Source organism: Hyla sarda, chromosome 8, assembly GCF_029499605.1.
Source record: "Hyla sarda isolate aHylSar1 chromosome 8, aHylSar1.hap1, whole genome shotgun sequence".
Lineage (NCBI taxonomy): Eukaryota > Metazoa > Chordata > Amphibia > Anura > Hylidae > Hyla > Hyla sarda.
The window spans coordinates 223592637-223617952 of record NC_079196.1 but is presented as its reverse complement, the minus strand read 5'-3'; the positions used below and the strand labels follow the sequence as shown (position 1 = coordinate 223617952).

General features: G+C 44.7%; 1 protein-coding gene across 14 annotated transcripts in view; it reads left to right on the top strand.

Moving 5' to 3' along the window:
• Nucleotides 1-25316, top strand: part of LOC130283842 (uncharacterized) — a 73068-nt gene that overhangs the window by 38617 nt on the left and 9135 nt on the right. For all 14 annotated transcript variants that reach the window (XR_008846865.1, XM_056533426.1, XM_056533425.1 and 11 more), the window contains 6 exons: nt 16038-16367; nt 18186-18476; nt 18661-18759; nt 18879-19238; nt 22365-22676; nt 22830-23174. Coding sequence is in view for 13 of the 14 variants with exons in the window: in XM_056533421.1 (XP_056389396.1) it covers nt 16038-16367; nt 18186-18476; nt 18661-18759; nt 18879-19238; nt 22365-22676; nt 22830-23174 (1737 nt within the window). In the remaining variant the exon portion in view is untranslated. The remainder of the gene's footprint in view (nt 1-16037; nt 16368-18185; nt 18477-18660; nt 18760-18878; nt 19239-22364; nt 22677-22829; nt 23175-25316) is intronic.

Genomic DNA, 25316 nt, shown 5'->3' with positions numbered 1-25316 from the left:
TCCGGGCGTGCTCCTGGAGCAGGCTCTGATTTCCTCCTTGCCCCGTCCGTCTCTTCCCCCCCCCCACCCCCTCCCTGTATGCGCCCACTCATCCCCCCCCCCTGTTGCAGTCCCCTTCATCTCCTTCCCCCCCCTGTTGTCCCCTCCGCTCTGGAGGTGGCGGCCCCTCGGTGGCTGCTGCTGTTTTAACCCCCCTTTTGCGCAAATGGACGTTTAGTAACGTCCATTTGCGCGTCCCCAGCTATAATGCGCTCTCACAATGTGAGCGCGCATTGTAGCCGGTTGATCCCGGTTGCTATTAGCAACCAGGACCCCTGCTAATGCCGGACATCGCCGATCTGGCAGATGTCCGGCATTACCTCTTTAGACGCGGTGATCAGAGTTGATCGCCGCGTCTGAAAATGTAATTGAACGCTTCCCGGCTGCTCAGCGGGCTAATCGGGACCATCGCGATAAAATCGTGATGTCCCGATCAGCTGGGACGCTGCAGGAGGGTCACTCACCTGCCTCCTGCACGTCCGCTCCTCGATTGATTGCTCCAAGCCTGAAATTCAGGCTTGAGCAATCAATCATTGATAACACCGATCATTGCCATGTTAATACATGGCAAGTGATCGGTGTCAGGTTCAGTGTGTGCAGTGTTATAGCTCCTAGGGGAGCTATAGCATTGCTTAAAAAAAAATAAAAAAAAAATAAAAAGTGTAAAAATAAAGTTGAAGGATTTCAATAGTTAAGCTAATAAAGATTGTTGAACCCTTGCAATATTTCACGTTTGATTACCCCCCCCTTTTCCCCATACAAAAAAAATAAAATAAAATAATAATAATAATTATAATAATAATAAAAAAAAGAAAATATATAAATAATAATAATAATAATAAAAAAAAATAATAAAAGAAATTAATAATAACAATACATAAAATACTGTATATTACAACAAACATACACATGTGTGGTATCGCCGCGTGCGTACATGTCCGTAGTAAAAAAAATATATCGTCATTTGAGGCGCTCCGTCTATGGCGTACGCGTATTAAAAAAATTAAATTTTTTTTTTAAATAATTCAATCAATGAATAAAATACATAAATAAATAATAATATTACTTGAATACATACATTTCACAGTCCAAAATAGCGTATTTTGATCCCTTTTTATACCGTAAATATGAATAAACAGCGATCTTAAACTCGATCAAAACGACAATGGTACTGCGGACAGCTTCAGATCGCAACGCCAACTATATGAGCCCTCATACCGTCCCCACTCCTTTGCCCGGCTCCTTACCCCCACCACACTAGCACTCTCCCCCTGCCCACTGCTGCCGTGGCTGCTGCTGCCCCCCTTTTTCCTCGTGCTCTTCCAGTGCTCCCCATGGTTCTTGCAGCCACTGCGCTGGTTCCTCCAGCTGTTTTGCTTCACCATCTTCTGGAATTGGTGAGTGTTCTGATGTGGGGCTTGGCCCCTTCCCTGGTTTGTGTGCTTATGGCTATGTTCTGTGTAGTGTTCGTCCTTTTGTCCCGTGTGTTTGTTGAGTTTGGGTCTTGTGTTATGTCTATTTTGGTCTCTGGTTGTGAGTTGGGTACGTCTCTTCTTGACGGGGTGCTTTGGTAGGGTATCATTTTTGCAGTGCGCGCTTGGATGTGTGGTCTTTTGGCCTTACGCTCTGGGTGGCCGGGGTTTTGCTGACTTAGCTCCCGAGGCTTGTTCCTTTTCCTGAATCGGTGGCTGCCACCCAGTCACGGTTTTGTTTCTTTGGGTTTTTCTCCCCCTTTGTTTGGTTTATCTCTCCATCTTAAGTTGTAGTCTCTCTCCGCTGCTCCATTTGTCCTAGTGTATCTGTCTGATGTTTTTTCCTGTTTTGCCCAATCTCTTGTAGGCATGGGACTCCTGTATGTCGTGCTGGGTGCTTTGGCTGATGTGGCGGTGGGTAGGTTTCGCTTGTGTCTCCGTTTGTCTTGCCTGTGTGCGTTCTTCTGTTCGTGGTGGTATTCCGGAGGGTGATTCTCCTGTGCTCTACACTTATTGGGGTGTGGTTTGTTGCTGCAAGGCTGACACGCAAATTTGTGAAGCGTCCATATTTTGTGCTCGCTTCGGCAGCACATATGTTAGAATTGGAACGATGCAGAGGAGATTAGCATGGGTTCCGCATGCCGTGTTGGCGTTGGTTTGCTGCTTTCCTGTGGTCAGGGAGTGATTGCGTTTTCTCTGTTTTGGTTTCCTCAGGGCTCACTAGGTGCCCCGGTCCCGATCCTTGCTGGTTTACTGAATGTTCCACGTGGAATGTGTTTCTGGGCAGAGTTTTTTCCTGCTAGTTTTCTCTGGCCGCCGAGGGTGTCTGGTATCTGTGCCCCCGCATATGTGCCCCTGGTGCGCTAAGGGCTGACATTACGGTTGGTTGGGGTTTTTTCAGGTGTAATGCAGTGGACAGGCCTGCTTTCAGTCCCCCATTGCAGCTCATGGGGAGCTCGCTCTGTTCCCAGGTGTGGCTGGTTTGGTTGGTTGCTGGTGTGGTGTTTTGGTTTTCCAATGGTGCTGCAGGGTGGTTTACTACTGGGTGTCTTGGTAGTCAGTGGGTTTTTGCCATGCTTGGGTTTTTGTATGTGCTTTTTCCTTTGGTGTTGGTTGTGGGACTTTGGGTGCTTGCTTCGGCAGTTCATGTTCTAGGATTGTAACGGTACTGTGTGGGTTGGCGTGGCCCCTGCGCTTGGTTGCGCTTTAATATGGTGATGCTTTTCTTTTTAGGGTGTGATTTGAGTGATCGGGGGCGTTTTGTCGGTCTGACATTTAGGGCGTTGTCACTGCTATTATTTCTTTCTTTCGGCTTTCTTCCTGCGTTCGGCTTGTTGCACCTAGTGCTTCGCTGTTTGGAGTTAAGGTTTATTTTGCGGCTGTACTCCCTGGGGTTGATATTGGGTGTTGACGCTTTGTCCCATTCTCTGGCAGTGGTTCCGGAGGTTGCTCCCTTGGGTGGAGTCGGAAGGTTTGCTCATGTTGCTGTGGAATGGGAGACCACCTCGGGTTCGGGTCCCAGGGTAGGACAGAGTGATACAGTGTTGTGGTTAAACTTTCGGCCTGTGGGTCATTGTGGAGAGTGGTGTATTTCTTGGTCCGCTTTGGTGGCTCCTGCGACTTGGTCGCACTCACGGTGAGGCACTTGCGAGTGGTTGGGGTTGGTGTGGAGGCCGGGATGTCTACAGTCGAGGAGGGTCCCGGAGGTTCCAAATGTGTCTGTGGATAGGGAATTTGTTTTTTGTACCTACAGGGTTCTGCTGTTTGATTTCCTATTTCGTTTTGATAGGCTGTGATAAAATAAGTTAACTGCTGTGTCTCCTATCCAAGGAGGTTCGAGATTTGGGCTGTATTCTGCATGTATCCAATTAACATTCTTAGTATGTGACGCTGGGTATCTTCACCTGTTCGTGTGAATCACCTACTACTCAATGCAAAAAAAAAAAAATTGGTTGGCTTTCCCGCTGTGCTGCGATCCAGTGGGGTGAGGTTGCCACATGGCAGGGGGTGATTTTTCTTTTCTGCTTTGCGGTTGGTGGGATGTTGGTGTATACCTAGGGCCTTGCTGTCGGCGACCGGTTTTTCCTATCAGTTTTGGGTCTCAACAGTCTGGAGGGGCAAGCTGTGCATAACTAGCTTGCACCCTGACTGGTGAGCAGTTAAGGGGTTAAGAAATGTACAGGCAAGGTTTTTTTAGCCCCCTCCCCCGCCTGTAAAACTTGTGGGTAAATATAGTGGTATGTCCCATGGGTGGGGGGGAAGGAGTGCACCAATCAGGGGTTTAATAGTTTCCCGGGCTTTCAGGGGCCCTCCCCTGGGTATTTGCTGTGGTGCCTCCCTTCCCCCCCTCAATCTGCCCAGGACCCGGAGTTTTGCCCACCCTCCCTACCTTTTTTGTATGTCTGTTTATTTTAAGCCACAGCTTGGCGGTAAGAAGACGGTGAAAGCGGGGTCAACCCGGGGTAGACCTCCACACAGGACAGTGTCGCAGCACCTCTCGGGTTGGCAAGAAGCCAATCGGTGTCTTTGTTACAGTTAAATTGTTATTTATATAAGTAATTTTATAAATAAAGCTGTGGCCGATCCCCACCCACGGAAAAGTTGAATTGTTGTTGTGTCAGTTATTATTTAATTATTTATTGTAGTAAAGGGGAGGGGTAGTTATAGCCTGCTCGGAGCTAATTGGGTCTCAACAGTCTGCAGTGTTATACTGTTGTACGACACTGTAATGTAACAAACCGCCTGGGAAAGTGATGTTAACCTCATAGCATCAAGGAACTTGCCTTCCTTAAAGGGGTACTCCGGCGCTTAGACATCATATCCCCTATCCAAAGGATAGGGGATAAGATGCCTGATCGCGGGGGTCCCGCCGCTGGGGACCCCCGTGATCTTGCACACCGCCCCTGTTAAAATCAGTCCCCGGAGCGTGTTCGCTCTGGGTCTGATTACTGTCGATCACGGGGCCGGAGCTTTGTGGCGTCACGGCTCCGCCCCATGTGACGTCACGCTCCGCCCCCTCTATGCAGGACTATGGGAGGGGGCGTGACAAGCCCCCTCCCATAGACTTGCATTGAGGGGTGGGCATGATGTCACACGGGGGCGGAGCCGTAGCATCCAGCGTTTCCGGAAGCCGCAACAGGTGGAAACTTAGCCTTTGAGAGTTTTGTTTTTACAAAGTGCACTTTACAGTAAAACTGACATGTTCTTGTTGTTTTTATTGGTACCACTTATACATACATGTGACTTTTTGATTTATTTTTTCTGAGTAAAAGTTAGTAAAACTTTATGAGCGAAAAAGTGGAGCAGTTGCCCATAGCAACCAGATTGCTCTTTTTTAGCGATCTAATTGGTTGCTATGATCAGCTGCTCCACTTTTCCTTTGCAGTTTTGATAAATCTCCAATTGAGTTTGTTTATGTGTGGATGTCCAGTTATTATTATGTAAATTAAGCTTTTTGATTGTTCTGGTAACCTGTAGTGATATTGTGTTGGTATATTTTGTATTGGTTTTATGAGATGTTAGAGTCCTCAGATTTACCATACATAACACATACAATGCATTATATATGTGTCGTATAATTTATACGCGAGGAAGATAAAGTAATAAGCGTTATATCTCAAAAATAAAAATATGAGGACCGCGGATAAAAAAAAATGTAAACAAGTGAGATCCTCAGAGGCCGACACAATAAATGCCTCTATTATACGTTAATATTTGGAAGATAGGAATATCGTTGCACAAATAAGATAAACAATTTATTAACTAAATTATAGAAATATAAAATACGATAAAATATGCAGATCAATATGATGTCATTATACCATACTAAGTCACAGTAATACCTAAATTTGCCCACTTGATGGGAGTATTCTGCCTTAGTACACAATGGTATTCAAAATTGACCACAAGATGGCAGCATAGATATCAACGGTATATAGCATATTTGCAGTTGGTATACATAAGAATGAGCATATTAAATACAAGAAATGTTAATACATACAACAGTGATTTTCCCACTTAGAGACATTATGAATGAAACTTTGGTCTTGATAAATGATTACATATAAATTATTGATGGCTATGAAGAGGGGAATGTCCCTTACTAATTCTATAATTGGGGACTATTTATTTTGGAAAATAGTAATCACAAGTACAATTAAAATTATTCTGTTCAGATAGATGTCAATGTCTGCAGATTCACTAAAGTTGTACCTGGACAGAAATCTATAAATTCATCCACAAGTTATGGGTAGGAAGATATAAATTACCTTAAGTACAAACTATACCTGCTATGGAACAGCCAACAATAATCAAAAGATATTAAATTTCTTTTATAGTTTCCACAAAGTAGAAATGCCAGTGGGTCAAGCAAGTTAGATGGGATCAGCCTCAGGGCCGGCGTTAGGGCAGGGCAAACCAGGCAATTGCCTAGGGCCCCCAGGGGGCCCCCTGCCAGCTGCTCAGCAGTGGATCAGCAGCCCGCTGCAGCCCGGCCACTGCAACTTTAAAACAGTGACCAGCTCAGGGGTGCGCCAGGCCGCTGTCTGCTCATCTACCCCGGTGGCCCCTGGTCCCCCGCGCAAGGCCCCCTTTTCAGATCGCGCTAAAGGGGCCTCGCAGCTGGCCGCTCCTCCGGCCCAGGCATTTACAAAAGTGAGCCAGGGCAGGGTCACTGCAACTTTAAGGGCAGAGGACGTCCATGCGCAGAAAGGTGGTGTCTGGGGGGAGGGAGGAGAAGAGGCACAAAAGGTAAAAGAAGAAGAATGATGGGGGAAGAGGGCAGAAGGGCACAAAAGTTAAATGAAGGATGACTGGGGAGGGAGGGGAAGGTTGCAGAGGGGTCAGGGGGAGGCTAAGAAGGGTGCAGAGGGCTCTGGGGGGAGATAAGGAAGGGTGCAGAGGGCTCTGGGGGGAGATAAGGAAGGGTGCAGAGGGCTCTGGGGGGGATAAGGAAGGGTGCAGAGGTCTCTGGGGAAGATGAAGAAGGGTGCAGAGGTCTGGGGGAGGGGAAAAAGAGTGCAGAGGGGTCTAGGGGGAGGGGGAGAAGGGTGCAGAGGGGTCTGGGGGAGATGAAGAAGGGTGCAGAGGGGTCTGGGGGAAGGGAAGAAGAGTGCAGAGGGGTCTGGGGGAGATGAAGAAGGGTGCAGAGGGGTCTGGGGGAGATGAAGAAAGGTGCTCGGCAGGCTTAAGTAATGCAGGGGGTCTTGTGGGCTGTGTGGATAATATGACGAGTGTCGCCTCCTGCGGCTCCTCTGCGTGGCGTCAGGGACGCCACTTATCATTTCCTGCAGTGCCGGCTGCTTAAGTTTAGCAGTCCGGCCGCGGCTGCAGGAAATAATAAGTGACGTCCCTATCACCGCGCAGAGGAGCCGCAGGACTCGACACTCGTCATATTATCCACACAGCGCACATGACCCCCCGCATTACCTGAGTATGCCGAGCGTGGCCAGGTAAGGAAATATGAAAAATCAGGGGGAGAGGGGGGACCTAATGTGGGGGAACTATACTGCCAACCTAATGTGGGGGAGCTATACTGCACCTAATGTGGGGGAACTATACTGCACCTAATGTGGGGAACTATACTGCACCTAATGTGGGGGAACTATACTGCACCTAATGTGGGGAACTATACTGCACCTAATGTGGGGGAACTATACAGCCCCTAATGTGGGGAACTATACTGCACCTAATGTGGGGGAACTATACTGCACCTAATGTGGGGGAACTATACTGCACCTAATGTGGGGGAACTATACTGCACCTAATGTCGGGGAACTATACTGCACCTAATGTGGGGGAACTATACTGCCAACCTAATGTGGGGAACTATACTGCCAACCTAATGTGGGGGAACTATACTGCACCTAATGTGGGGGGAAGTATACTGCCAACCTAATGTAGGGGAACTATACTGCACCTAATGTGGGGGAACTATACTGCCAACCTAATGTGGGGGAACTATGCTGCCAACCTAATGTGGGGAACTATTCCAAAAATTTAAATCGTACTATTCTGATCCCTATAACTTTTTTTTTTCTGTATATGGGGATGTATGAGGGTCATTTTTTGCGCTGTGATTTGTAGTTTTTATTGGTACTATTTTTGTTTTGATGGGACTTTTCAATTGCTTTTTAGATATTTTTATGGTATTTGAAGTGACCAAAAATTAGCAAATCTGGTTAGTTCACTATTACGACTTTTTAGGCCCCACTTTTTATTTTGCCTAGGGCCACGCTAAGCCTAAAACTGGCCCTGATCAGCCTGTTTACTCAGCAGTCACAGAAAGATAATCCGGGATGCTCTCCCAAGAAGGAACAAAGGATGATGATTCCACTCAATACTTCCGTTTAATCTGTTAAGGACCAAGGACGTACCGGTACATCCTGAGTCCTTTCCCTTTCTATAACACGGGGCTATTAACCCTTTAGACGCGGCGTTCAAAGTTGAACGCCGCGTCTAAAGTGAAAGTAAAACAATGATGGTTAGCCCAGGGGGCTGTTCGGGATGGTTGCAGTGAAATTGCGGCATCCTGAACAGCTGTGACACAGCAGGAGGGTCCCTCACCTTGCCTCCTGGTATCCGATCGCCGAATGACTGCTCAGTGCCTGAGATCCAGGCATGAGCAGTCAAGCGGCAGAATCATTGATCAATGGTTTCCTATGAGAAACCATTGATCAGTGTAAAAGATCAGTGTGTGCAGTGTTACAGCCCCCTATGGGAGCTATAACAGTGCAAAAAAAAGTAGGAAAAAAAAGTTAATAAAGATCATTTAACCCTTCCCTAATAAAAGTTTGAATCACCCCCCTTTTCCCATTTAAAAACAAAACCTGTGTAAATAAAAATAAACATACGTGGTATCGCCGCATGTGGAAATGTCCGAATTATAAAAATATATAGTTTGGCGTACGCCAAAAAAATTCCAAAGTCCAAAATAGTGTATTTTTGGTCACTTTTTATATCATGATAAAATGAATAAAAAGTGATAAAAAAGTCCGATCAATGCAAAATAGGACCGCTAAAAACTTCAGATCACGGCGCAAAAAATTAGTTCTCATACCGCCCCATATGCGGAAAAATTAAAAAGTTATAGGGGTCAGATAATGACAATTTTAAACGTATACATTTTCCTGCATGTAGTTATGATTTTTTCCAGAAGTACGACAAAATCACCTATATAAGTAGGGTATCATTTTAATCATATGGACCTACAGAATAAAGAGAAGGTGTAATTTTTACCAAAAAATGTACTGTATAGAAACGGAAGCCCCCAAATTTACAAAATTGTGTTTTTTCTTAAATTTTGTCGCACAATCGTTTTTTTTCCGTTTCGTCATAGATTTTTGGGTAAAATGACTGATGTCATTACAAAGTAGAATTGGTGGCGCAAAAAATAAGCCATCATATGGAATTTTAGGTGCAAAATTTAAAGCGTTATGATTTTTTAAAGGTAAGGAGGAAAAAATGAAAGTGCAAAAATGGAAAACCCCTTGGTCCTTAACCCTTTAAGGACCCATGACGTACCGGTACATCAGGAGTCCGCTCCCGTTCTATAACGCGGGGCCACGGCGTGTCGGGTCGGGCCCAGCCCGTGGCTGATCACGGTGCTGCGCACTATTAACCCTCAAGACGCGGCGTTCAAAGTTGAACGCTGTGTCTAAAGTGGAAGTAAAACCATGTCGGTTAGCTCAGGGAGCTGTTCGGGATCGCCGTGGCGAAATCGTGGCATCCCGAACAGCTTACAAGACAGCCGGAGGGTCCTTACCTGCCTCCATGCTGTCCGATCGCCGAGTGACTGCTCAGTGCCTGAGATCCAGGCATGAGCAGTCAAGCGGCAGAATCATCGATCAGTGGTTTCTTATGAGAAACCACTGATCAATATAAAAGATCAGTGTGTGCAGTGTTATAACCTCCCTATGGGAGCTATAATATTGGGGGAAAAAAAGTGAGAAAAAAAAAAGTGAATAAAGCTCATTTCTCTATCGGCTCAATTGGGGGACACAGACCGTGGGTGTATGCTGCTGTCTCTAGGAGGTGTGACACTATGGTAATAAAAAAAAAGTCGGCTCCTCCCAGCAGGATATACCCGCCTTCAGGCCCTGAGGTAATTAGTTTAAGCTTAGTGTCTGAATTCTCCAGACCAGGTCTTTTGATTTTTTGTTTTCCTAGTTAGGGGCGTGTTCGTTTTTTATTCCTTTTTCTTTCCTGTTTTCAGGTGGGGACTCAGGAACTGCGGTTCCCTGTTTCCCCATTGCGAGTAAGGGGGCACAGACATTGCGTATATGTGCTGTCCACACCCCCCCCCTCGCCAACAGTCAGCGCCTGAGTTGGTACCTCATGGGTCCGGGTCCCCCTATTTACCTGCTCGCCTCGCTCGCGCATAGCAGCCAGGCGTGATGCAGGTGACAAAAGCTGACTGAAGACTTCACTGAAGACTCCATTAGGTAAGTTCTTCTGACTGAGGTAAGTAGTTTCCCCCTTTTCTCCTTAGGTGCGGACTTGCAACCTTTGGAGACCCCCTGTTTTTGGCCCACCTTTTCAGGTTATAGGACTGGCTTATACAGGGACTGGACTTTTTATTCTGGGGGAGCAGTGGCATTTTAGGGGGCATGTAATCTGTGTTCTACTTCACTGTGTGTGTGTGGTTACTTTGACCGCAGCGCCTTATATGCGGCTGACAGCCGCGGCGCTTGTATGGGCTGGGCACTCTGAGTGCCGGCTTACTTTCACTTTCTCCGGCAGTCTCTGCCGGCATATAGGCCGCCCGCTCTATTCCACCGAGCGCATATGCGGCTGACATGTGCGCTCGGGACAAGGAGTGGGTGCCATTACAGCTTCTTCTCGGCCAGTCTGTACGGGCCGGGTGCTTTGAGCGCCGGCTTACTTTCACTTCTCCGGCAGTCTCTGCCGGCGTATAGGCCGCCCGCTCTGTTCCCCCGAGCGCATATGCGGCTGACATGTGCGCTCGGGACAAGGAGCGGGCGCCATTACAGCTTCTTCTCGGCCAGTCTGTAGCTCTGCCCACAGGGCTGTCGGAGCTCTTCAGAGGTGCGAAGTAGCCTCCAATCAGCGCCGTGGGTGCAATTTTCAGTTAGGAGGGGCCAATTAGTTAGTGCCTCGGCTTCAGGCATGCCCCTCTCTGCTATTGGCTGGCCTGTTTCTGTCACTCTAGCTGCACGGAGCCGGGTTCTCCTCACCGCAGCTGCCAGGGGACACAGACTAGGGTGAGAAAGTTCCTGACGTCAGTGACTTATTTTGTCTGTAAGCACTGTAATACCAAGATGCCTGGCTCTACTGAGCCCACTTGCCCTGCCTGCTCCACTGCTCCCCCAGACCCCCTGGTACCCCCTGATCCCCTTTCGGTTCGGGTGGATTCAGCCGCTCGACCAGCCTGGGTTTCTTCCCTGACCCAGTATATGGCTGACTTGACCAAAGTCTCCCATTCGGTGGCTGAGGCCTCACAGGAGGTGGTGTCTGCCTTGAAGGGGTCTACCCTGCGCAGGGCCTCTGAGAGGGTCCGCACCTCGTCTCCACATGCTTCACGCTCTCACAAGCGTACTAGGGGTGCCTGTCTGACTCTTCCATTGAGTCTTCAGATAGACGTGGGCGTCCCCCTCGTGGGTCCCGCCCCACCCTGTCATCTGGGCACAAACGTTGCTCCTCCAGAGGACGTTCTCGGAATCGCCGCTCTGCCATGCCAGAGCCGCGTACCCGGTCAGGGTCGCCCCCCTCCAGGACTGCCTCCACTCATTCACATTCTCCTGGTGAACTGGTGCACGAGGCTTCCGAGCCGGCATCTGACTCAGAGGACCGCTCGGATTCAGTTGAAACGGTGAACTCATTGGTGACTGCCATAAGAGACACCTTTCACTTAGAGGACCCAGGATCTTCGGATATCACTCCAGGAGTATCCTTTCATCGTGCTAAGCCAGCACCTCAAAGGTTCAGTTCTCACGCTGACTTTGACGACATTCTGGAATCTGCATGGAAACATTCAGACAAGAGGTTTCCGGGAATCAAGACGATTTAAGAACATTATCCATTTGACAAGGCTTTATCACTAAGGTGGTTCCCCTCCCTCTGTGGATCCACCGATCTCCCGGATCTCTAAGGCGACTACACTGCCACTGGCAGATGCCGCTGCCTTCAAGGATTCCACGGACAAGAAGGTAGAATCCTTAGCGAAGTTTGCCTCTGAAGAAGCTGGCTCTTTTCTTCTTCCCATTTTTGCCTCGACATGGGTGTCCAAGGTTCTGTCGGAGTGGTGCCTAAAGCTCCATCAGGGTATCTTAGCGGGATCCCCCCAGAGGATCTGTCTGCTCTGGCTCTCCAATGTTCTAAAGCTGGGGACTTCCTGTGCGAGGCTTCCATGCAGTCAGCCCGTTGTTCTGCCTTTGCTGTGGGTCACCTAACGGCTCTCCGCCGCTCGGCAGCCATGGCCGAGGTGACCAAGATTCTCACCTGGGCGGAAAGCAGGCCATTTCGGCGATTCACATTCCGGGAGTGCTCAACTGGGAAGCGGACTTCCTCAGTCGGTCCTCACCCGACCCCGGCGAGTGGTCTCTTCATCCAGAGGTCTTCGCGCAACTCTGCGACCCCTGGGGCTTCCGGACGTGGTCCTCTTCGCGTTCCGGCACAATTGGAAGATCCTTCCTTTTGTGTCCAAGTCCCGGGACCCTCAGGCTCTGGCCGTGGACGCCCTAGTGATTCCTTGGGCGGGGTTTGCCCTACCCTATCTGTTCCCTCCCCTTCCGCTCCTTTCCAGGGTCCTGAGGAAGCTCAAAACAGAGGATGTCCCCGCCATTCTGGTAGCTCCAGATTGGCCCCGAAGGTTGTGGTACACCGACGTAGTCAGGCTCCTGGATAATGCTCTACTGCGCCTTCCGCTCCGTCCGGACCTGCTCACTCAGGGTCTTCTTTGCCACCCCAATTTACAGTCCGGTGCATTTGACGGCGTGGCGGTTGAGACCGCGGTTTTGAGGGCCCGCGGATTCTCTTCCCGAGTCATTCACATCATGCTCAGGGCTTGTAAGCCCTCCTCCGCAAGAATTTGCCACCGTACTTGGCGGTCTTATTTTCATTGGTGTGAAGCTCAGGACTTATCCCCTGTAACCTTCTCGGTTCCCCGTCTTCTTTCCTTTTTGCAGTCAGGCTTGGAACTGGGGTTGTCTCTCAGTTCCCTTAAAGGTCAGGTTTCGGCCCTTGCTATTCTTTTCCAGCGGCCTCTGGCTTCTAATTCTCATGTCCGGACCTTCCTTCAAGGAGTGGCGCATGCTGTTCCTCCTTATCGGTCACCCTCTCCCCCTTGGGACTTGAATCTGGTTCTGAGTGCCCTCCAGGGTGAACCCTTTGAGCCCCTTAGCGAGGTGTCTCTCCGCCTCCTTTCTTGTTGCTATCACCTCCATCCGGAGGGTGTCTGAATTAGCAGCTCTCTCCTGACGTTCTCCGTTTCTGGTGATCCACTAGGACAAGGTTGTTTTCCAGCCAGATTCCCTTATTTTTGCCTAAGGTGGTTTCGGCCTTTCATCTCAATGAGGACATTGTCCTCCCGTCTTTTTGTCCTGCTCCTTCTCATCCTAAGGAGCGCTTACTACACAAGCTGAATGTAGTTCGGGCCGTTCAGTCTTATCTCTCCATCACTTCTTCGTTTCGTCAGTGTGATTCCTTTTTCGTCCTTACAGATTGTTGTCGTAAGGGACAGTCTGCTTCCAAGGCCACCATTTCTCTGTGGATTCAGTCCACCATTTCGGAAGCCTATCGCTGTAAGGGGAAGATTCCTCCTTCCAGGGTTGTGGCTCATTCTACCCGTTCTGTTGGGGCATCCTGGGCTCTCCAGAATAGAGCCTCGGCCTCGCAGATTTGCAGGGCGGCTACCTGGTCGTCTTTACACACTTTCTCGAGGTTCTACCGAGTTCATACCTTCGCATCGGCTGATGCTAGTTTGGGCTGTAAAGTGTTGCAGGCAGCAGTGGAACGGCCGTCTGCCTGACTGCTTATCTGCCCACCCAAGGGATGGCTTTGGTACGTCCCACGGTCAGTGTCCCCCAATGAAGCCGATAGAGAAAAGGAGATTTTTGTTTACTTACTGTAAAATCTCTTTCTCGAAGGATCCATTCGAGGACACCGCTCTCGCCCTTTTTTGGGGTTTCCTTTGGTTCTCTGTCCGAGGGTGTGTTCAGTTATGTTTTTTTCTTCTGGTTCCCGGACAGTTTGGGTTTTCTTTGACCTGTTGGTCCTCTCCTATTGCTCTGGAACTTAAACTGATTACCTCAGGGCCTGAAGGCGGGTATATCCTGCTGGGAGGAGATGACTTTTTTTATCACCATAGTGTCACACCTCCTAGAGACAGCAGCATACACCCATTGTCTGTGTCCCCCAATGGATCCTTTGAGAAAGAGATTTTACGGTAAGTAAACAAAAATCTCCTTTTAACCCCTTCCCTAATAAAAGTTTGAATCACCTTTTCCCATACAAAAAAAGTGTAAATAAAAATAAACATGTGATATCGCCGTGTACAGAAATGTCCAAATTATAAAAATATATCGTTAATTAAACGGTCAATGGCGTACGCGCAAAAAAATTCTAAAGTGCAAAATATAGCATTTTTGATCAATAAGTCCTATCAATGCAAAAATGGTACCGCTAAAAACTTCAGATCACGCCGCAAAAAATGAGCCCTCATACCGCCCCATACGCGGAAAAATAAAAAAGTTATAGGGGTCAGAAGATGACAATTTTAAACATAAATTTTCCTGCGTGTAGTTATGATTTTTTCCAGAAGTATTACAAAATCAAACCTATATAAGTAGGGTATCAATTTAATGGTATGGACCTAGAGAATAAAGAGAAGGTGTCATTTTTACTGAAAAATGTACTGTGTAGAAACAAAAGCCCCCAAAAGTTACAAAATGGCGTTTATTTTTCAATTTTTTTCTCACAATGATTTTTGTTTCCGTTTCGCCGTAGATTTTTGGGTAAAATGACTGATGTCATTACAAAGTAGAATTAGTGGCTCCAAAAATAATCCATCATATGGATTTTTAGGTCCAAAATTGAGAGTTATGATTTTTTAAAGGTAAGGAGGAAAAAACGAAAATGCAAAAACGTAAAAACCCTGGGTCGTTAAGGGGTTAAAACCCAGCCACCTTATCTTGATCAGATAAGAAACTAACCAATCACATCTCTAGAACAAAAACGTGCTAGGCTCTTGTCTCGCCCAGATTTGTCACTATTTCACTGACCAGAGAGTGCACTCTTTTGTCAAAATTTTCTTAAAAATGAGCAGCCATTACCTAAGATATAGATATATCATGTCAAGGCATCTCTCTAACTAATGGCCAATAAATATAGTTAGCTGGATTAGATTTCATCATCTAGCATACACACACAGCAGACATCTCTGGATTTCCCCAAGTCTTCAATCTGAATCTGACATTAATGGTCCCTCCCAAGTTTAATTAATGTATAGATTCTCAGTTCTGTCTATTCTTACAGTTATAAATCTATCAGATAAAACATAACTGTAGACTCTATTCATGGGAAGAAATCAGACCACCAGATTACATACATACTAACTTATAGATGCAGGAAACTAAGTAGGTTATAAATGGTATACTGACCACATAACATAAACATGCTACTAATAATAATGATGATAGATAATGCATATCTAACTACCATCAAGAATATAAGGAAAAGTATTTTCACATATATACTTCTGAGCTGAATGTGACCTGAATTACAATGCCCTTATCTGGTTTATATAAAGGAATGTTTCACACTTGCAGACACCATGTGAAATTCTGGAATTTAACACTGAGAATCAACTTTACACAACATGGAGTTTTTGGCTTGAACAATTAAAATGGACGCCACACAGTATGATTGTTTGAAATAATTCTGTCCCATATGGCCCATAGTCTGACATATGGTAAACTATTCTTTACTTACCATTCCTGGGAAACGTTCCTGACGACAGAGATGGCGAAGATATGGACTTAGAAATTTTCCGCCGGCCTGTAATTAGGCCCCTGGTTGGGGAGCCATACTCTGCTAGTCCCATCTGCTCGGCTCTAATCATGCCCCCTCAGCTTGATTGACAGCCTGGGCACGGCCTGCCTCCTTCCTATGCTCCGTCTTCTTAGGGAACAGAGCAGTGACACGGGCTGTCAATCACATTAAGGGGGCGCCATTACAGCCAAAGCACACAGGATTGGAAGAGGATGGCTTCCCGCCCAGGGAACTACTTACGGGCCTACACGGGACACCTTTCTAAGTTCATATCTTCACTATTACTGCTGGCAGCACGGGTTATATATAATAAAATCTAATGTCAGGTTTCTTTTAACTTAACTAGTGGAAATGTAAACATATACATCTGTTTAGCATGCTAAATAGATCTATTTTGGCTGAATGTTACTCCCTATTTAATTCTTTTGTTTATACACCTTGTGTTTACATATTTTGGACATTTTGGATGTTAACATAACTGATGACCCTTAATATTCACTAATTCATGTATGTCTACAGTTGCAACGCTAGAGGTCTTGCCTCCATCAACTCAGCGGGTACTCAATGGATCCTCTGTGGTTTTGCCGTGCACCTTCTCTATTAGTAAAATGCCTTTTGATCCTAAATACCTTGCTATAATATGGAGTTTTCAGGGCAAGCAGATTCTAGTATATGACAATAAAGGCATAACCAAGGCTCCAAGGGTGACGTTTGATGTAGAAGCAGTGAAAGATGGAAGAGCTTCACTCACAGTGGTCAATGTGTCTCTCTCTGATGGTGGGACCTATTCATGCCTGGTTGTCTACAGTCCAGAAAGAACAGAAAGGAATATTATATTGGAGGTGCAAGGTAATTCTAAACTTCATGCAGGATAGCACCACTCTATTCTACAAAACCACTAACATGCTTTTGATATGGATTTTATCAGTGACCTAGTAAATATCTAACCCCCATCCGAATTTGTTATCAGATTAAAGTGCATGCACATAAGTAAATTACACAGACACACATTGTCAGTTATATAGACATTGCAATTAACATAACTAGGGAGGTGAATATGGCCTTGGAGTACATATAAGGTATGGTCTTTCTGTTAGATTTTTTTGGAAGGCTTTTAGGCGTTGGACAGGACAGGAAATTCCTTATACCAGTGTTTCCCAAACGTGGCCCTCAAGCACCCCCAACAGGTCATGTTTTCTGGATTTCCTTAGTCTTTCGCAGGTGATATAACTGGTGATGCCTGATTCACTGACCATAATTATATCACCTGAGAAAGACTAAGGAAATCCAGAAAACATGACCTTTTTGGGGTGCTTGAGGGACGCGTTTGGGAAACACTGCCTTACACGAAGGTAGGAGGGAAAACAAGGAGCAAAGTAGCATGGAGGATGGGCCTTGTCAAATAGTCTTTTTATACTGGATATATATATTTGTTACACATTTACATATATAATAATAGAATATGGAATGATACTTAAAGGTGTACTACACTGGAAAACATTTTTTTTTCTAAATCAACTGGTGCCAGAAAGGTAAACAGATTTGTAAATGACTTCTATTTAAAAATCTTAATCCTTTCAGTACTTATCAGCTGCTGTATGCTCCACAGGAAGTTCTTTTCTTTTTGAATTTCCTTTTTTGTCTGACCACAGTGCTCTCTGCTGACACCTCTGTCCATGTCAGGTACTGTCCAGAGTAGGAGAGGTTTGCTATGGGGATTTGCTTCTACCCTAGACAGTTCCTAAAATGGACAGATGTGTCAGCAGAGAGCACTGTGGGCATACAGAAAGAAAATTTTAAAAGAAAAGAACTTCCTGGGGAGCATACAGAAGCTGATAAGTACTGAAAGGATTAAGATTTTTAAATAGAAGTAAAATACAAATCTGTTTAACTTTTTGGCACCAGTTGATTTAGAATTTTTTTTTTCCAGTGGAGTACCCCTTTAATATATCAGGTACATATAAGGCACATCAGGTTTTACCTTGCACAAAAAATGTGTGATTAAAAATATATATTTTGGCACAATCTTTAGCCACGTTTCCTATATGGATCTTTTTTTGTTTATTTTATGTTGTTTATGTAGCCAGATAAAAAGTAGCACATTTCATAATACACTCACCAGACATGAGCTCAGTGGGACACTCATAGAAAAACTTCCGCTATACAACCCCCTTCATCCTCTGCAGTATGGCACACATACTAGATAACAGAACGCATGTACAGATTTTGCATTGGGGACCATGACCTTCACGTTACACCTCTTGTCCCTCATTCTCTCATGATTTTCATCTTCACTTCTTGCTGTAACAAGCGGTGTGTTCACTCTTTGTTTGCAGTGTATATACCTGGCGGTTGTCTCCTATAGACTAAAACAAATGCATAAACCAAACATTGTTTATACTTTTCTTGGAGGGGGAAGGGGATACCTAGAGATAGAAAAGCAGTGTGTCTTAACTGTTACAACCAACAAATTATGGAGACCAAAAGGACACTCTTTTAGCTTCTTCTGGGTAAATTGGGGCCTATGTATACATTGAAGGCATCTGGGTAGCTTTCCTGCCATATATGTTAAACATACACTGTAAATTATATGTGAACACACTTTAATACAATGTTATGCAATCATGAACACTGTATTTAGACAAAACATATTTGTGTTCCTTACAGTCATGCCTACAATCATATTACCTAAGCAAACTGTCCGTACAGAAAGCGAAAACACTTTGCACTGCCAGGCTGTTGGCTTCTTTCCTCGAGATATTGAAATAACATGGATTTTAGATGGGAAAACCCAAAAACAGTCTTTAATTAGAGAACCAGTGAAAAATGAAGACGGCACCTACAATGTGACCAGTGATGTGACGTTCACTGCTCTAAAGAACAAGAACTTATCCTGCATAGTCAATCATGGCTCCCTTCATGAACCTCTGCAGGAGGACTTGCAGCTCATATATGAAGGTATGAATAATGACCCATTCTTTATGTATTCTAATTTGTGCACACATTGTTGGATAACTATCCTGCACCAGGGAGAAAAAGTGCATGGATATAGAAGAATTGGTAAAAACAGGGTTTTCTCATTGCTGAGATCGTATTGTATTTCTTCTCCATCTTTCAATATGTTTTTTACTTCCAACAAAAGGAACCTCAGCTGGGATCATTGCTGCCTGTGTCATTGTGCCCTTGCTGATATTTCTTATTGCTGGTGTTCTGTTGTGGAAACGAAAACCACGGAGGAAAGGTAATGCCATTAACATTATATTATGAATAATGTGCAGAGGCATAATACACTATTATGACTGTAAAATATATTTCAATGTACGTTAGAAAAATCAAAACATCTCAATACTGTTCTTACAGCTCTTGGATCATTTATAATAAGAGACATTGAGGCTCCTCCTAAGCTGATAGATGGAGAGGAAGCCACCCTGCACTGTACAGTGGACAACGACCCTGAGGACCTGTGTGTGACCTGGTGGATAAGAAGATCTGGACAGGAACAGGAGATCAAGACGTCTCAGATGAGAGGACATTCAGAAGAAGAAGAGAGTTTACTGGATACGTCCTATGTGATCAGATCCCAACGTGATGGACATCAGTACAAAGCATCACTGAGCTTCATACCCCATATAGAGAGACATAGAGATGTCACCTTCATCTGTAGAGGAGTCTACGGTCAACATCAGAAGGAGAAGACGTTTCACTGTAAGACTGTTTATGGTGAGATGTCCCAACACCAGGATACATTATATCTGCTAGATAAATATATAGCTAAGCTAAACATTTGGCCAGGCACACATATATTTCCCTACCATTTACTTTTTTTTTTAAATGTCCTTTTGTCTGCTAAGGTTATATTTCCAAAAAATACAATAGCCTTTGTGAGCTTTCACTTTGAAATTAGCTCTAGGGATCGTCCTTGACACAGCCACAGGACATGTTTCTCCACTTCACAAAGCGAGACCACACCACTTCTTAATGCAATCTGACCCTCAGTCAGGTTTATTGGGAAAGGTTGCAGGACAAAATAAAACACAATTCACTGGAACAAACAAAATCCTAGGCCGTCTAGCCACTGACTAAGCTAGTCTATACCAGCTGAAAACACAGGTATCCTGCAACCTTTACTCACTGTTCACACACAGCGTTTGCAGCCTCTTGCCGTGTGTGCTAAGACTCCTTGTCTGTCCACTTCACTGTTGTGGGTCACTCTCAGCGCCTGGTTGTGTGCTTCTTGCAAGGACCCCTTACCTCTCCCTCACAGCCACCTTGCTGTCTTCCCGGGAGAGTCCAGACTATTCTTCCTTTCCTTATATACAGACTTCCCCCACTTCTGCTGTCCTCATTGATTAGGCACCTGATGAGTATCTCTGCTAGCTCACCTAGGATAAAGGTCTTGGAAAAACACCCTTTCATTGCCCTCAATCCTGCTTCAGTGTCACAACTTGTATATATAATTGTCAGCATTCCCATCGAAACTATGAGAACCCTGTGACAAGATCAATACCTATGCATTATATTGCCAGACAGCACAGGGTCCATTGGAGGACAACAGCGATGTCTAACTTAACCCCTTAAGGACCGGGGGGTTTTCCGTTTTTGCATTTTCGTTTTTTGCTCCTTGCCTTTAAAAAATCATAACTCTTTCAATTTTGCACCTAAAAGTCCATATGATGGCTTATTTTTTGCGCCACCAATTCTACTTTTTTTCACTTTTTTTTGCAGTGTTATAGCTCCCATAGGGACCTATAACACTGCACACACTGATCTTCATCATTGATCACTGGTTTCTCATAAGAAACCAGTGATCAACGATTCTGCCGCATGACTGCTCATGCCTGGATCTCAGGCACTGAGCAGTCATTCGGCGATCGGACAGCGAGGAGGCAGGCTGTCCTGTAAGCTGTTCGGGATGCCGCGATTAGTCGCGGCTATCCCGAACAGCCCGACTGAGCTAGCCGGAAACTTTCGCTTTTAGCCGCGCGGCTCAGCTCTGAGCGCACGGCTAAAGGGTTAATAGCGCGCGGCGCCGTGATCGGCGCTGCGCGCTATTAGAGGCGGGTCCCGGCTTCACTATGACGCCGGGCCCGCCGTGATATGGCGCGGGGTTACTGTATAACCCCGCGTTATATCAGGAGAGCAGGACCAAGGACGTACCGGTACGTCCTTGGTCCTTTAGGGGTTAATTTACATCTGTTAAGGCATACTAAGATATGCCCTAAGATCTGCCTGTGTACTATTACATTACATTACATTGTAGAGAACTAGAGCTACAGACAACATTGAATAGCTGTTAGGGTATAAAAGCAAACTGGACCTTTCCTGGAATTGATGGTGGTTGCCAAACTTATAAAATTACCTTTTTATTTCTCAGCCAAGTTATAAGGAGGCAGGGCGGACCTGCTCAAGTGCCAGTGCCTGGCATGCCACCTCGCTTGCCCTCCCCTCCCAGCCCCATCTCCACTAATGTATAGGGCTCTGTACATTAGATGATTACTTTTAAAAGCAGTAGTTAAATGGAAAATCACTGCAGTTGCTTGCATCACAGCTTCTGTTAGTACGAAAGTTTCAAGGATGAACACAGATAAACATTGAAGGGTTGTCTTACAGTTAGGTAAGAATAAAGGTGACCGTAAACTATAGATAATGGTTGGATGCTCATTCAGCTAACAGCTTAAAACCGTAAAAGGGAGTAAACCACTAACAGACTGCTCAATCCTTTTGTTTGAAAAAGAGAAAAAAAACACAAAGCGCTCCTATGTGCAGAACCGATAAATGTACATAGAAAATTGTGATGGTGCTGTATACGCCAACCTTCTTAGGTTGTGCAAATCAAGGCACAACACTTGTGTAGGCGGATCACAATAGGGTTGATCATTATTATTGAGATTATTGGGACATTTCGAGTCCCCTTTTTATCGCACGGTCCCATTGGGTTGGTTCACACATACTTTTTACCGTCGTTTTATTGACGATCTTTTCATTATATGGAGGGGAAGTGAATCTGAGGCATCAGAATTTGTACAGCATCTCAATAATAATGATTGGGGGCTGGTTTTTACTCTTAGTTTTTCATATGTTAAAATGGTGTTTCTGGATTTGGAAATTTTTAAAGATCTTAAAGGCACAGTACAAACTAAAACCCATTTAAAAAAAAGTGGATGTCAATAGTTCTTTAGATTATTCAAGCTACCATTACCCAAAATGGGTTAAGAATATACCTTATGGGCAATACCAAAGGGTAAGAAAAAACTGTCGTTCAGATAATGATTTTAAAATTCAAGCTAACATTTTACGTAATCGTTTTATTGAGAAAGGGTAACTCATTATACCCCCAGGGGGTTGAATGAAACCATTGAGAGAACAACTGTATGACATAACTCTGATGTGTCTTATACTTGTGTGCAATAGACATCTGTTATATTAATATGATGGATACCCTTTCTCTTTTTATTTGTAATCTATATGTTTTTCTTCATGGAATATTTTTTTTATATACAATTGTTAGTGATTGGCGTACCTATGGAGATGTCATTTCTTGTGTATGACGTACTCCATTGATTACTTATATATCGATTTCTTCATTGTTTTTAAGCATGCCTGATGAAAGGGCCAGCCCGGCCCAGAAACACGTTGTGTGTAAATAAAACAGTTATCCTTACCTTCCTTGGTTAAGATCCTTGAAATATTTTCCCTTTTGGCAGCGCGGATGCCGAATTCCAATCCTTTGGTTTGGGAAGCCCCATACATGTTAGATGGTCTGGCCTACATCAATAAGGTATAATTGTTTAGTCTGGACAAGAAGTGTTCTTCAGATAATGTCTCATTCTATTCCTGCCATTTCAGGAAAGCCCAAGCTGTCACAGCCAGTAATAAGAAGTCTGTTCATCTCCGGAGAGGTTAAGTATTTACTCAACTTGGAGAAATTTTATCCTAAAAGCATTAAGATTATATGGAGGTGTGGAGTAGAAAAAACTGAAGAAATCCTAACATCCACTGAATCATTATCAGATAATCCTGACACAACCTACAACATCTCCAGTGAGGTCAGGATTCCTGAGGATCGTCACAAGGATCCAGCATTCAGAGTACAGGTGACCTGGGAGCATAAATCTATGGACAAACCAGAATCCAGAGAGCTGTCCATCAGAGATCCAGGTGAGATGTTATGTAAGGAACGCACAGACTAATAAGCCCCATCCTTATATGCATTCTTCACTATACATACATATTTAATATTTATCTGGGTCAATACTTTTGCTTTGTCAAAATTTAATAAAATGTAAAATATTTCCCTGTGCTGTTCTGTAGATTACAGATGGACTCCAGTTGTAGAAGAGATTCAGATTCCCCGTCTATTTCACGGCTCCGCGACCACACTGCAGTGTAATATCTCCGAATACTTCCCGGACGCAGTCACTGTGAAATGGCTTCTATCTCCTGAACACAGTGCGGAGTTATATGAAGAGATTAACACTGCTAATAACCAGAGAATAATATCCAGGAGAGAATCTGATAACACCTACAGCTATACAACCAGTCTGACCATCACCCCCACACGGGGAAAACATCAGGGGGCAGTATATATATGTCTGGTGGACCATCCCTCCCTGGAGAAACCCATAGAGAGAAGAACAGGGAGGCTACAAGTCTATGGTGAGTGTATATAAAATCTATAGCTATATAAAGCTTCCTCCACATCTATGTAAACGGATCAGATTCATTCATTGGCATTTGGTAAATTAAATAAAACAACAAAATATATTGGTGACGCATATTTTTATCTGGAAAAATCTTTGAAATATTAACTAAAGTGCAGATTCCCAATGGAATGAATGGGCTGTGGTTTACACTTGGACTGCCTGCAGGGTCCATATGTAAAGATGTCTGTGTGTATGTAGCCTTAGGTCCTGTTCACATTGTGTTGGGATTTTATGGTGCATAAAAAATCTGATGTGTGCACTGAAAATAAGGTCCCAGTGAATGCACTGTATGCTGTATAGTGTCACACAGCGTTGGTAAGCCCCCATGGTTTTAGAAACATGACCTATGACATTTTAGCAGTATCTAACTATGCAAGAAGGCTACACCTTCCTGTACATATAAAAAGGTATACAAATATATTCCCACATGGTTGATACGACAAGGACACTATTTTGGCATCTGTTGGATTTATAGGGTCTACCTATGTTTATAGGGTTTATAAACCCTGTTGGATTTATAGGGTCTACCTACCTGTACCTATGTTTTACTGGCAATCTACCTGAATTTGTTGTGTGGCTGAATAGACCCTCTGCAAACTTTATACAGTGGTCCTTCAAGTTACAATATTAAATCGTTCCAGGACGACCATTGTATGTTGAAACCATTGTATATTGAGACCATAACTCTAAGGAAACCTGGTAATTGGTTCTGAAGCTACCAAAATGTCATCCAAAAATAGGAAAAAGTGAGGTTTAAAGGAAAATAAGTAGATAACTAATCTAGATAAAGCAAATCCTTACATATAAAAGTAATAAAGATCTGCTGGGAGCTGTAATCACTGTCTATGTAGAGGACAGGGTCCTGTACAGTACACACAGTGTCCTAAAAAAGTAACATGGAGCAGCCCTTACTTGGTGTCCAAAGGAGCAGCTAATCCTGGCACAGGTAAAGAGTAGTACAGAACATGTAATACCTCCCTGTACTGTAGGGGGCGCTACCAGCCAGCCAGCCAGTGCATACTCTTCAGTAATACAGGCATTTTACCAGTAAAATGCCCATTCTGATTGGTTCTTCACGCCATTTACACATTTTGCAGATCTGGACTGTCCGTAGCATTGTATGTTGAGTCTGGTTTCAAGTTACAATGGTCCAGAAAAAAAATTGTATGTTGAAACTATTGTAAGTTGAGGGATCACTGTACAGCCTACTGTGAGTTAACTGTTAAAACAGTTTTGTACATTTTATTGCTTTAATAGCATACAGTGAAGTATTCCAGGAGTGTAGGGGTTACATATTTGCATTCTGCTGTGTATCAGATGATAGATGCATTGATCATGTTTCCCAGCTAGTTTCTATACAGAAACTTCTAGAACAGCCGTGTAAATAGTCCCTAGTCCAACCTCCTCTCCCCAGACACCTGCACAGTCTAGGCATTGCTTTTTGTCAGAGCAACACCTCCTAGTTCTGCTCCAGCTAGGCATACATACACCTAGGCCAGAGTGTCACTCCTAGGTTTAACACAAAAAGCCCAGAATGGGGAAGGGGTAATCACACGTTACAATACCAAAACCCCAATCACCCGAGGGTGATGGAGAATAAAACCCCTATAACAAAAATTCCCCTTCTTATTAAATTCCTATGGTGTATTAAAACATCACTTTTATTTATACTATTTAAAGGTTCCAAAGTAAAGTGCTTTAAAAACACCAGCACAGTCCCTGTATGAGCAAGTATAATGCCTTTGCAAATTATTATTATATCTCGACGTCTGCAGCACGTCTAGTTAGGGACTAATAGCTGTTATTAAAATCACAATTACAGTTACTATCTCCCCTACATGTTTCGTGGTACCAACCACGTCTTCAGGGGCTCTGAGACATACAGTATGTCTCAGAGCCCCTGAAGACGTGGATGGTACCACGAAACATGTAGGGGAGACATAGTAATTGTGATTTTAATAACAGCTATTAGTCCCTAACTAGACGTGCTGCAGACGTCGAGATATAATAATAATTTGCAAAGGCATTATACTTGCTCATACAGGGACTGTGCTGGTGTTTTTAAAGCACTTTACTTTGGAACCTTTAAATAGTA